Genomic DNA, 13,320 nt, shown 5'->3' with positions numbered 1-13,320 from the left:
ATTTTAACAGCTGCTCTCTTAATCTGATGAATTTGTCTAACAGAAACCTTCCTCATTCTGCCTTTATCTGTACAAACCCATCTTTGTTCTGAATCAGCCACAAATCTTCACAGTACGATAACGCTTCAGTTTTCGTTAAATATCTAATGTTTTCATACCTTGTCATACGGCACTATACTATCTGATGATTTTTGTCAGCAGAGAGATCTTTTCTCTTTCCCATATTGCTTGAAACCTGTGGCCTGCTTAATAATGTGGAACATCCTTCTTAAGTAGATTTCCTTTAATTGAGCTCATTAGACAAACTAATCAACCCAGCTCTCTGAAATTAATTATATTAAAATTAGATTCAAAGAGCCCTGACACACAATACCATCTATAAATTTAATAGCACAACAAAAAATGTAATCTTTATGACACTTAAATCCAATTTGCATAATAATTTGGAACACGGTGTATAAGGTGGGCATCCCATTTTTTGAGGGTTTGTTTTTTCAGAACAAACATCTTTTTGACTTCAAGCTGAAAAGTGGTCATGTGACCACTCCTACAGTATTGAGGGGGAAAACAATCTCAAAATCCCAAAATATAGAAAATAATTAAAAACAAGGTTGAAATCAATATAATTACAAGCAATGATTCCGCAGATAATACAGATTGTATTCATCATCATGGTGAACAATAAATTCTCAACTTACTGAACCAAATCATATTTATGGGTTAATTTTACTGTCATAAGTCGAGAGCACACATTTTCAGTATGGTAGCAAGATTTCATGTATTTTGTTCTCAAAACTTTTAGTAAGGGAGGGCGGTGTATTGTGAGCCATTTTTTACATTTGTTTCCCTATAGGCAAGGTAAAATGATGTATCAGTAAAATGTAAACATTTCCTATTAATTTGGGATGTTTCCTAGCTATGGAAGTTATCAGAATATCGTCAAGACAAAGGACAATGAAAATATGATTGTTTTAAAAAAAGTGGTCCTGTGTCTCACTTTACCCCAGATCAGGGGTAAAGTTAGACAGACCAGAAAAATCAATGGGGAAAATTGAACCATTTGGGGGTAAGCTGATACTCTTACGTTTTCCACTTTAATACTACCATAACACATGTTGTAACAATTTGAATCCTGACTGACAACCTAACCTTCAAAAACAAAAAAATGTCAGACTAGGATCAGTGTTATGGAGATTGGTTAATTATAGTTAGCACTTGAAAGTAACCCAAAGTATTAAAATGTAAATCAAATACAACATAATATACTTCAAAATGTTTTAATTAACATTCACAGTGTGAGAATCATAACACAGGACCTTTAGCTAGTATCTGGGTGTCAAGAGCAAAGTACAAGCAGAACCAGCTAATGCACAGTCTGGGTCTCAGAACATGGACCCATAATCGGAACCAGCTAGAACACACTACAGACTGGGGCTCAGAAAATAGGATTATCATAACCAGCTAAAACAGCTCGGGACTAAGGACAGAGGCTGGACACACCTGGATTAGAACATCAGCCTCATACTCAATGACAATGCCTACTCTACATTCCAGCCCTGAAAGTTACAGGGAAAGGTGAAGAGTTGCTCTCTCCGTGTGGTTCCTCCAGGCCTATTAGGTTGAGGCAGCTTTTTCACAACATCACCTTTAGGAACATGTGCCACATCATTTTCTTTTATAACAAACGTGGGTCTCTCCCACTGTTTGTTTCCCTGGATTCTTCTGAGGAATTGTTTAAGGACTTCGTCATCCTCAACATTCTTAACCATGCCAACATAACGGAGACTCCTGTGTTTGGTGGAAAAGTTAACTAAGACAAAGTCACCCACACTCAAATCTGTGTTTTCAGGATCACTTCCCTCATCCTCAGAGCTCTCATCATCAAGTTGAACAGGGACATCACTTTCCTCAGAGCTGCTTTCCATAATATTCCTTTTGGGTGCTTTCTTTTTCAGTTTTCCCTTTTCTTTGCTATTTTTATTTTTCCGTGCAAGTTTCTTTTGCCTCTCTTCATAAGCCTTTTCTATTGCCTGCTTCTCCGGGGTATCTGTTAGGATGGCCGTCTTCACACGCTTTCTTTTGGTTTGTACTCTGGGGGGACATTTGGGAAATGGTAGAATTTCAGGAAGAGACACACATTCATGTCGGCTGGGAACATCTGAGTCTGCTGGCGAGGCACATCCATGTGGACCTCGTGGAGTGGATGGATTGGTATCAGTGACTGGGTCATCTTCAGGATGTGGACCATGCTGATCTTCTGAAGTGGATGAATCAGTAGGTGCAGGCTGCAGCTCAGGGTTTGGCCGGTCTGACATCATGGATGGTGCAAATGCTTCCTCAGGGAAAATGTCTCTTTTATACGGGAAAATCCCAGTCGATTTAAATCCTGAAATGATATTCCTTGGTGTTACTGCTGACAAGAAGGCCTCATTCACAAGTCCTGCAATCTGGTAGATGGAGACTGTTTTGCCAGGGTTAGATCTCATCCACCCATCAAGAGCTTGGTTGTACATGGTCTTGAAAGGGCCATACACGGTTACGTCAAGAGGTTGCATGTGATGGGATGTGTGAGGTGGAATGGTGAGCAGAACAATACCGTTGCTCTTTGCTTTTTGTACTGCCTTGAGTGAAATGTGAGCTTTGAGATTATCAAGGATTAGCAGAATGGGACGATCAGGAGTGCACTGAGTGTGCTGTATCAGGTGATCAAGAAACTCAGGCCAGGTGTCTTCATTCATCCATCCTGTTCTGGTGGAGGCACCTTTGGCTACTGGAGTTGCTCCTATCAGGAAGTCATCCTTAAACCTAACTCTGGGGAAGACAAACATAGGAGGTATGGCATTCCCAGCAGCATTCACTGCACACACCTCAGTCACTAGTTCTCCCCTCTCAGATGATGTGATAGAACCAACTTGCTTTTTTCCTTTCTCTGTCACAACCTGAATCAAGATAGAAAGTCTAGAATCAGGGACAAATGTACAATCAGTAGGTTGCTATTGGTCTAAAAGTACATTGTATTTAATTTCATTCCAGTCATTTTTCCAGCTCACAGGTTCACTGGTTATTATCACAATCCTCTCAATATCAGTATGGTGCTTTCTTGTGTATCATGTGTTGCTTACCTGTCGTGGCTTTTGAACTGTAAAGACGCCGGTTTCATCTACATTGTAAATCATGTGTGGAGGGAATGTGTGCCTGTGAAAGAGGAGAGGCAAAAAAAAACCTTATCAGAATTCAAAACAAATCTTACGGGTAAAGCTAACTTAAAACATTTGCAACTAAAAAAAGTGTCACCTGTCCATCACTACAGCCAGATTGTCGAAGAACTCCCCTACTGTAGTTTTATTGAAGGCTGTAGCCCTTCCCAGGGATGTTGCCTCTGGAGTTCGGACAGAGAGATGGCAACGTGCAAGAAACCTCCGAAACCACTCTATTCCTAGAGAGTAGATAATTTATTATTATAAGATTATTATTTAGCATTATTATTTAGCTTGTGATCACTTGCACACCCTAGCATACCTGCACATTGTTTCTCTGTCCAATTGGCTGGAACAGGGATATTGTTTCTCTTTGCGTATTCAAATGCCAGTTCACGGCACTTAACTGGAGGAAGGCCGTGGAACTGGTCAGCTAGTTGTTTCAAGTGTTTAGCAAGCTCCTCCTCCATCTCATCTGTGAATATTCTCTTTGCCTCAGCTACTGCACTCCAGGCTACTGATTTTACTTGCCCTTTCTCTTTTTTCTTTATGAATCTTTGTAGGGTTGTCTTGTCAATATTTCTGTCCCTTCCAGCTTTTCTTAAAGACTGCTTTCCTTGCCTGACCTCAGCAGCTGCACTCTCCAATTCTGCGAGGGGTGTTTGTCCCCAGGTTGTTTTCCTGGTGTACTTTCTTGGCATGATGGCTTTTCTACAATGGTTATGACATAAAAATTAAACAGATGTAATGTAATATTACACTAAATATGTTTAAGACTAAACTTAAATTGTACTTCATGATGGGGTAACGTAAGACAGTGTATCACATTACCCCACGGCATTTGTCTCATTTAACCCCACAGCCACCATTTTATAAAAAACAACATCTCTAGCAAGTCAGGCTAATCTTGAACTAGCATCAATCACATGGTTGTATATGTTGGAAGTTCATCAACATGCATGATATAAATTTTTCTACCTGAATTAATTTCCTTTGACACAATAGTTAATTACGTTTATAGCCAGAAAATTTACTTTCACGTGCAAAAAACACATTTTTATGAAAAAAACATACTTACCACAGGACAGCACCAACTTCACCTTCCTGGCAAGGGGAGAATGGGAGGGGCTTGTAAATATAATGGTCACATGACCATAATTTTGTTCCATTGCCTAGATATAAGGGGTGTCTCACATTACCCAATGTCTCACAATACCCCGCTCTCCCCTACTTGTCAGTTTGAAAATGTAGTTTTCAAAGTGAAAACTATATTTTCAGTTTGAAAGCAGGACTTCATATCTTTGTTCTCAAAACTTGTAACCCTTCTGCTCTCTTTCAAACAGAAAGCAGAAGGGTTTCTGTTTGAAACCCTTCTGCTAGACCTTTTTGTTGTAGGTCATTTTGACTGACAGTGTCAAAAACAGTCTGTCTGACAGGTGGGGGTGTGACCAGCACAAAAGAAACACTGTTGTCAACTTATTCACTTTGTTGCTATGTTTATTGACTATTCAGACTCCTCTGGAGACTTTTTTTCAAAACAATAAGTAATAATACTCTTATTCTGTGTTGTGTTGTGATAGGTGGCTCTAAAATTCTGGCTTGTTTATTATAGTTGTCATAGCAACCACTACCAACTGACATAGCAACTGTCATTACAGTTGGGTACAACTATATAGAACATGTAGAGAGTACACACTTTCAGTATTACGTTACACTATATGTTGTACTATTACCTGTACTATTAGCTTCTCCTGCTTTCCCAGCACTGCTACCAGTCTGACACAGTCATTCATTCAACACCAAACCTTCACTAAATAGTCAGGGCAGAGCAGGCCCATTTCACTTTGCCCACATTGCAAATAAATCACACATATGTAAAGCAGAGTAACCAATGCTTGCTAGTCGCCATGGCTACCTTTGTTACTTCAAATTCTGACGGGCAAGGGAACAGAGGTGGGGAGGGCACTTTGTGCTTTCATACCCGAACCGGGGCTATGACGAAGTTGTTGCTTCGTGATGTTCACAGTGTCTCTTCATGCAATGCTACACTTTAAATAGTTTTTTCTGTGCAGTAACAATAAGAGGGGTTGGTATTTTCTTGTAGGTATTGAGACAGAAGTCCAGTCAATCCTAACGCAGTTCAATAGTGTCACAACAAGGCCATCAAGGAGAAGATGTCTGCCTTTGCTGACTATGTTGTTGAGGACAACAAGACATCTGTAGATCGTAATGACGAAACAGAACTATGCAGGATTTATTATAGTTGCATTGACTCAGTTTGTGGGAAAATGAAAAATTGTTATAGAAACATAATTGTGACCTGATGGAAGCACTCAATGCCCTGGGTCTTGTGCAAGCCACTTTCTTGGATGTTAGCAAAGTGAAGACCTTCCTTTGCCGCACCAAGACACCTGATGTGGACTCTGAATCTGAGGTGGCATGCAACCTCCTTATGATACAAATGAAAGGGTTTTCTTCATCAGATGAGAATAGGCAATTAAGGCTGTAGGCAAAAGTTCAGTATTGATTTTATTGTGTTCGAAAACCTCAAAACTAAAAGCGCCTTTAAAATCATTAAGTAGCCTACTTTGTCATGGTCTAAAATAATCTGATATTTCTTAGTATCAAGCCTTCTTAAACTGTCAAACAGATCACATATGATTCAGCTCAGTAAGTAAAGAATTTATTGTTCACTATAATAAGGTTGCCTACAGTCTGTATTATCTGTGGAATCATTGTTTGTAATTATATTGATTGCAACCTTTTTTTCTTTTTTGTTTTTATTTTGGGATATTGAAATTTTTGTTGCCTTCACTGATTGGTTGAATTGTATGACTGACAAATGGAGATTGGGAAAATTGGCCAAACCGAAGTAAAAAAAAAAGAAAAGACAAAACTAAAATAGCTTCACATACAGGGTGGGCACAGCTGATTCTGTGGGTGGGCAATGCCCCCCCAATGCCTGCCTATGCTGCTGGGGCTGTCCTGACTCCTCTCTGTGTTTCTGTACACCAACAATCTCTTTACACACAGCTTCACCGCTGATTGGTTTGTTTGGAGGTTGCACAGCATGGTGAATAGGAGCTAATCTGGCTTTACTCAAAAGTGACATTAATAATGGAAGCTGAAAGGTCCAATCTCTATGCTGTGGAAAAAAACACACCAACCAAATCATGAGTCCTCCACTGCAGTACCTGGACAGCTACGTGTTCATGTATGTTTCTCATATTGTTTATGAAGCGTAATTAAAAATAAACAATGTTAAAGTGAGTATTGTTTGCAGTGGCTTCCGAAAAAACTCCCAAGTTAAAAATCAGGGAAAGAAAGATAAACCCTGCCTGATTACCTTGTGGGCTCACATTTGTCACTGCATTCTTCTCATCTAATTACATTTAATTTGACCAGAATAGAACAAAGTGAATGAGCAGACAGAGAACAGCAGTGTTATGCACGGCTCTGATGATGATGATGTGCTCAAGGTCCCAAGGAAAGGAGAAAGAAGCTGAGACACTGTTGAAAGAATCCATCCACTATGGTCCACATTTTGCTGATGCTTACTCCAGTTTGGCATCTCTATATGCTGAGCAGGTAAAACATCCCGAAAACAGTTTCCTCTATGTATGTATGCTTCTAAGCATGTATTTTACATTTGTTAGGCTTGTGTTCTACTAGAATGTACATTATTGTTGGTGGTCCTGTGCTCATTTCAGTTATATTGAATATAATATTATGTACAGTGAACCCTCACTATAACGCGGCTCACCTTTCACGGCCTCGCTGCTTCGCAGATTTTTTTGTGCAGTTTTTTTTTTTTTCACAGTGCATTGTGTTCTGCATCCTGATTGGCTAAACAGTCTCCACGCTACTTCTCTATATACCGTAATGTGCCAATAATGTTACGGTATTTAAATATACGTAATACAGCTTGGCAAATTTTGGCAAATATTTTTGCCCAGAAGAAAAAAGAGTGACAGCAACTACCAATAACTATGTTCTTCTCTCGAAAAAACACACCTGCACCACAGGCTTCAGAAGAAAAAGCCACTAGAGAGCGGAGTCAGGCCGCAGCGTCACAGTCAGAGGAACAGTGAAATACGCGAGTCACAATTTGTCCTACTGTACTTCGTATTGATGATTAAAATGATTATTTTACTATAGTTATTTGTAAGAAAGCGTTCTATTTGTTCAGAAAATGCTTGCAGTTTTTGTTCTTTGGTTTCAATGTAGAGTATTTAATTATGCTGTATAATAATTGTAAAAAATAAAGGTAACTACTTCACGGATTTCGCCTATTACTGGTTCTTTTCGGAACACAACCCCCGCGAAAAAACGAGGGTTCACTGTATATATGTGTGTGTGTGTGTGTGTGTGTAATATGCTGTTTAAGTGAAAGATTCAAACATACTTAACGAACTGATAAGAAAGGCTGGGTCAGTTGTGGTGATCAATCTGGCTGCACTTGAAGAGGTGATGAGAGACAGAATGCTGGAGAATTATCAAAGATAATGCCTTTCATCCCCCTTACAGCATGGTGGACAGCCTGAGGAGCAGACATAACCAAAATTACTGAAGCCCAGATGTGCTAAAGAACGCTACAGCAAGTCCTTTCTGTCTGAGGCTATCAAACTTTATAATACATACATAGTCTCTAGAGCTGTGCGTTTTAAATATTGAATATATATTTAGCAATAGGGGTGTGTCCTTACCATAATCACTGCTCATTGTTATATATTATTGTTGTGTGTGTTTATTCTCATTACTTAATTTATTTAAATTTTTATTGTGTCCTATGCTGTGACAAACAAAATTTCCACCATTAGAGGATCAATAAAGCATTATCTTATTCTGTCCTCTCACAGAAACGATTTGCTGAGGCAAACAAAGTGTATTTGAATGGCATAGAAAACTGCCCAGACAACTCCGACCTACATAACAACTATGGTGTTTTCTTGGTAGACACAGGTAAGTTATATGTTCTCCCAGTCTGATCCAGAGCACGGTGTGTGTACATGCACTGGTTAGCCATCCCTTTTTCCTTGCTTCACTGAAGCCCTGTAACTCCCAGTTTCTTCTTAAACAAGTTAACATGATAATAAATAAGAATCTCATTGAAAAGTTATTTTATTTCACTAATTCAAGTCAAAACATTAAATCGTTTTTAGTTTTATTACACAAAATTATGTAGTCCAAGCATTTAATTCGGTTCATTTTTGATAAATGTGGCTGACAACCTATGAAAACCCAAAGCTCTCTCTCAGAAAATTAGGGTTTCACATTAGACCAATAAAAAGGATTTTAATGCAGAAACGGGGTCCTACTGACAGTATGCCAATGCACTATACAGTACATGGGCTGTACATGGAGGTCATCAGCCTGTGGTTCTGCTCAGGGGTTCAGGAAGCCCACAGTGCTTTAGTGGGAAGCGGTCTTCAGCTCATCTGTGTTCTTGGTCCTTAGGTCTTTCACATTACTGAAAATAATAGTGAACAAGTGAAGATGAAAACAACTCACACTGTAACACAGTTTATTGTTCATAAAGGTCCCAAGACTTAAACAATGGATTACACTGATACCCGGCCAACATCCTCACCACTGTCTTTCTGGATATCTGAAATCTGATGTAGAAAGGGCCCCCCTCCAGTAAAACCCCCTAAGGTAAAACATTAGTTCTACACCTATCTTCTCCTAAAATGCGTCTGGCCCCTACACGGTAAAATACTGTAAGATCCATGAAACGCCATAACCAATAAAAATAAATGCAACAAAAAACCTGAACCTAAACTTGGATCTAACAATTCTTCAATGATTTGAGTGACCTATGTGTCATATGTACTGATTATGACTATTTTATCATTGTTGGAGATTTCAACATCCATGTTAACCTCCAAGACAGAGGGGGCAAAAAAAAAAATGTTAATACAAAACCATTGGCTTGAGACAGCATGTCAAACAACCAACCCACAACCCAGTACACACTCTGGAGTTCATTATCAGTAAGGTTCTATTTTTTTCTCCAATTGTGGTGGCACTTGTCTGTTCAAAAGCCTTAACACATTTAAATTCAATTCATATACAGTACAAACCAAAAGTTTGGACACACCTTTTAATTTCCTTTATTTTCATGACTATTGACATTGTAGATTCACACTGAAGGCATCAAAACTATGAATAACACATGTGGAAATATGCACTAAACAAAAAAGTGTAAAACAACTGAAAATACCCCTTATATTCTAGTTTCTTCAAAGTAGCAACCTTTTGCTGTGATTACTGCTTTGCACACACTCTGCACTTTCTTGATGAGCTTCAAGAGGTAGTCACCTGAAATGGTTTTCTCTTCATAGGTGTGCCCTGTCAGGTTAATAAGTGGGATTTCTTGCCTTATAAATAGTCATGAAAATAAAGAAAACCCATTGAATTAGAAGGTGTGTCCAAACTTTTGGTCTGTACTGTATATAGTACCAATTCACAACAAATGTCCAATTCACTTTACAAAAAATTATTTCAACTCAATTACACATGCATTCCAACTGATCCTAGATATGAAACACAACGGTGTTTCTAGCATATTGTCGTATTGAGCATACGACAATATGCTCAATTAATAATTGTTTAAAAAGTTTCTATATATATATATAAAAAAAAAAACAGCAGTTTACATCAAGCCATTGACTTGGAGCATTAACTCCTCCTGGACCTGCATTGTGTCATTGTATTGTGTCGTTGATTTTACAGCAGTCTCTCATACAGAACATGCATGTAGCAACAGTGGAGAAGAAAAACTCCCTTTTAACAGGACGTAATCGCCAGCAGAATCAGAACCTAGCTCAGTACACAAAAAGAAAAACAGATAAACTGATGTAGGATTATTTTCAAGTTTCATGAGGGTAAAAAGTTAATAGTAGGAGAGAGAATATGAAACCATTCTGATCTGATTCTAAAGATCATTATCGACTTCTTTTAAAGTTTTGATTTCTGCTTCTCCCCATCTTTCCCACATCCACATTTGCAACAAGTTTTCCCTTAAGTCATCCTTTAATTTCTCTCCTTTCACTTTTGACTATTTTTCTCCAGGAGAAGGGCATCTAGCCACTGCTCACTATCAGGAAGCAATACGACTTAAGCCAGCACATTATGTTGCTATGGTGAACCTGGGCCGTCTTCTTCGGTCATCCAATGAGAACAAGGAAGCTGAGATGTGGTACAAGAGGTGAAAAACAGCTTTACTTCAAGTGGAAGCTGCTGTGTGTGTTTACTTTATCTGTGCTAGAAAGGGAAATGAGGGATCAAACTTACGGTTTCTGAAGGGAGCTATCAGATCATGTTGTGGTGCTCTGAATGGCCGCTGTGTTTTCATTACAAAAAATAAAATAAAAAACAATAAAAGTATTTTGAAATGTTCAGTCACTATTAATAAAAAATAGTGTTGCACTGTTTCCAATGATGCCAAGTATTTACTAAATAGCTGATCAAATTGGAGCAACTTTGTACATTTAGACAAACTGGACAGACAGATTGGAGTAAAGTTAATTATGTTACCTATTGAGTGTCGATTTCAGCTGTCACATGGAGCTAGTGGAGTCAGAGTCTGTTGTAAACTACATAAAACCAAAGTGGTTGTCAGGATCTGTGTTTTTCTGTGTTTATTTAGAGTTTACTGTGTCCTTGAGTCTCTTCGTTGTCCTGTCCTCCCCTTGATTGTTCCCAGGTGTGTCTGATTTCTGTGATTACCCTCCCGTGTATTTAATGCCACCTGTGTGTCTGCGTCTCTGTCGGGTCCTCGTCGCGTGTTGTGTGATTTCTGTCTGCCTGTTCATCTGCCATGCTATCATTCTGTTGCTACCGGTGTGAGCCCTGGTTTCCGCTCAGCCGTGCCGCCAGAATCTTTGTGGACTGTTTTTGAACATTATTCAGTATTAAAATTACCATCTTTACCTCATCCTGGGTCTGCTGCGTCTGCCGCACCACATCCACCACACCAAGTTATGACAGTGGTGTGTGAAACAAAACTGAGATCATTCTATTCCAATGTTCTCCACAGTCACCAGACCTCAGTGCTTAATGTTATTCTTCATAAAGAAAGCAAAATGAGGGTTTTATCAGTTTTATTTATATTATCACTCACTGACCTGGACCAAACATGTCATCTCTGAGGAAAGGTCTTGCTTTCATTTTACTAGCTCATTCAGTTTTGAACCAGTTCAGCTTGACCTGTGTACGATTCATATGTTTGAGAATGATTTTCTAAAGTCTAAATGCAAATGGAAGAGTGACTGGTTAGTTACAGACTATGTAGTCACTATGTAGTAAAGCTAAAATGGTGACCTCTGACCTCTGCAGAGCTCTGATGGTCACCAGGAAAGTTGACATCCTGACTCCTCTTGGAGCGCTGTACTACAACACAGGCCGCTATGAGGAGGCACTCCATGTGTACAAAGAGGCTGCTACCTTGCAGTCAGACAGTACTGATATCTGGCTGGCTTTGGTAAAAAAAAAATGCACACAACCCATTTTTTGCTTATTCTTATTTACTTACATACAGAATTGACACATCTGTTATGTGTCCCAGGCTCAGGTCCTGGCCATGGCTGGGCGGAGCTCAGAGGCAGAGAAGATGACCTTGGACATCATCTCCAGAGAGCCCACCTGTATCGAATGTTACCGCCTGCTCTCTGCCATCTACAGCAAGCGTGGCAACTACACAGAGGTGTGTATATGTGCCTCTGTTAAGTCCCCAAGTCAGTCTAGGGATAAGGGTGGAGTGTAATAGTAAAATACCAGCGAATGAAGAGACAAAACTGTGAATAAAGATAAAAATAATCATTTATTTAAAAGTAAATTATGAGTTTTAACGAAGCACCTGAAAGAAAGTGGGGGGCAGGGTTAGGGTTGGAAGTTACAGCAGTGAGTTTTGCCAGCTGGGTTTTTCTCTCGTCATACGTCCAGCAACTTCAGCTCGTTCATCATTCTATGAATTGCAGCTCTGCAGTTGTTGTGTGACTGATCAATTCCGGTTGATCTGTCCATATTTCAGTATAATGAACAATTAAATTCTCCCCCAATTATGCGTGATCCTTTAAGGATCCTTTAAGGATCACGCATAATTGGGGGATCATTATAAGAATTACATTAAAACCATATTTATTAATTAAAATTAGAGGTTCTGACATGAAACAGCCTTTAAGTATTAGGTGCCTTCCTCTTCTGTCTTTAATGCTGTTTTAATTTGCACTGGGACTGATTCTTGTATTAGATCAGGGGCTTCAAACTCATTTTCACTTTGGGCCATATCAAAAATCAGAATGTTCTTAAAGGGCTGGTTGTGCCAGAATATATTGATAAAACCAGTGAAACTGTGAAAATATCATTAAATAGCTGTTCCTCTGGGATTTTGTGATCATTTTAGGGTTTTTTTTACAATCAAAATGACAGATTTTGTGGTGAACATTTAGAAATGTTTGTAAGGATTTTTTACAATATTTGTGGTAATGTATGATATTAAATGTTACTCACCTGTCGTATCAGTTACGGATTCAATGTTTTTGACCAATTTTAAGAAAATTTGCAGTGAAATCGGAAAAAGTTTGGAAATTTGTTGATTTTGTGTGAATTTTGCAGATTTGTGAAAAACTGGAAGGACTTATTGATGTAATTTAGAGTCTAGAGGGCCACATAAAAAGCTGCGGCAGGCCACATTTGGCCCCCAGGCTTTGAGTTTGACGCCTGTGTATTAGTCATAGCCCCTCTAGAATGAAAGATAAGCAGTACCATACAAATATCGACCCTCCACCTCCTCCTTATCCTTAAATTGTTCTCATAGAGAAGATGCATTTCCTGAAGAAACACAATTTTAGAGTCAATTTCTTTTAATCTATTCATGATTAGTTTTGGCTTTTTGGAGGCAGTAAAGACCTCTGCAGTTCCATGAAATAAAATTACATTTTATGCTATGAGGCATATAATAAAAAAACTAGTGGACTGCTCAATATTACAGCAATTGGATGTTAGAACACATAGGAACACAAACTTTTCCCTTCTTCCAAGTCACTTCCCTAAACTGGGAGAGTCCCACTCACAATAACTACTGTACTGTATGTCTCAGATTATTGCCAGGAACCAATCC

The 13,320-nt window shown here is 38.9% G+C and overlaps 1 protein-coding gene across 4 annotated transcripts in view; it reads left to right on the top strand.

Annotated features, from left to right (window-relative positions):
- The window catches only part of tmtc1 (transmembrane and tetratricopeptide repeat containing 1), a 128,608-nt gene that overhangs the window by 95,979 nt on the left and 19,309 nt on the right, over window positions 1-13,320 (top strand). For all 4 annotated transcript variants that reach the window (XM_023349870.1, XM_023349873.1, XM_023349871.1 and 1 more), the window contains 5 exons: window positions 6,677-6,785; window positions 8,057-8,159; window positions 10,272-10,407; window positions 11,538-11,682; window positions 11,767-11,904. In XM_023349870.1, coding sequence (XP_023205638.1) covers window positions 6,677-6,785; window positions 8,057-8,159; window positions 10,272-10,407; window positions 11,538-11,682; window positions 11,767-11,904 — 631 coding nt within the window. The remainder of the gene's footprint in view (window positions 1-6,676; window positions 6,786-8,056; window positions 8,160-10,271; window positions 10,408-11,537; window positions 11,683-11,766; window positions 11,905-13,320) is intronic.

This window comes from Xiphophorus maculatus, chromosome 17 (genome assembly GCF_002775205.1).
Source record: "Xiphophorus maculatus strain JP 163 A chromosome 17, X_maculatus-5.0-male, whole genome shotgun sequence".
NCBI lineage: Eukaryota > Metazoa > Chordata > Actinopteri > Cyprinodontiformes > Poeciliidae > Xiphophorus > Xiphophorus maculatus.
This window is presented reverse-complemented; position numbering and strand designations above follow the sequence as displayed.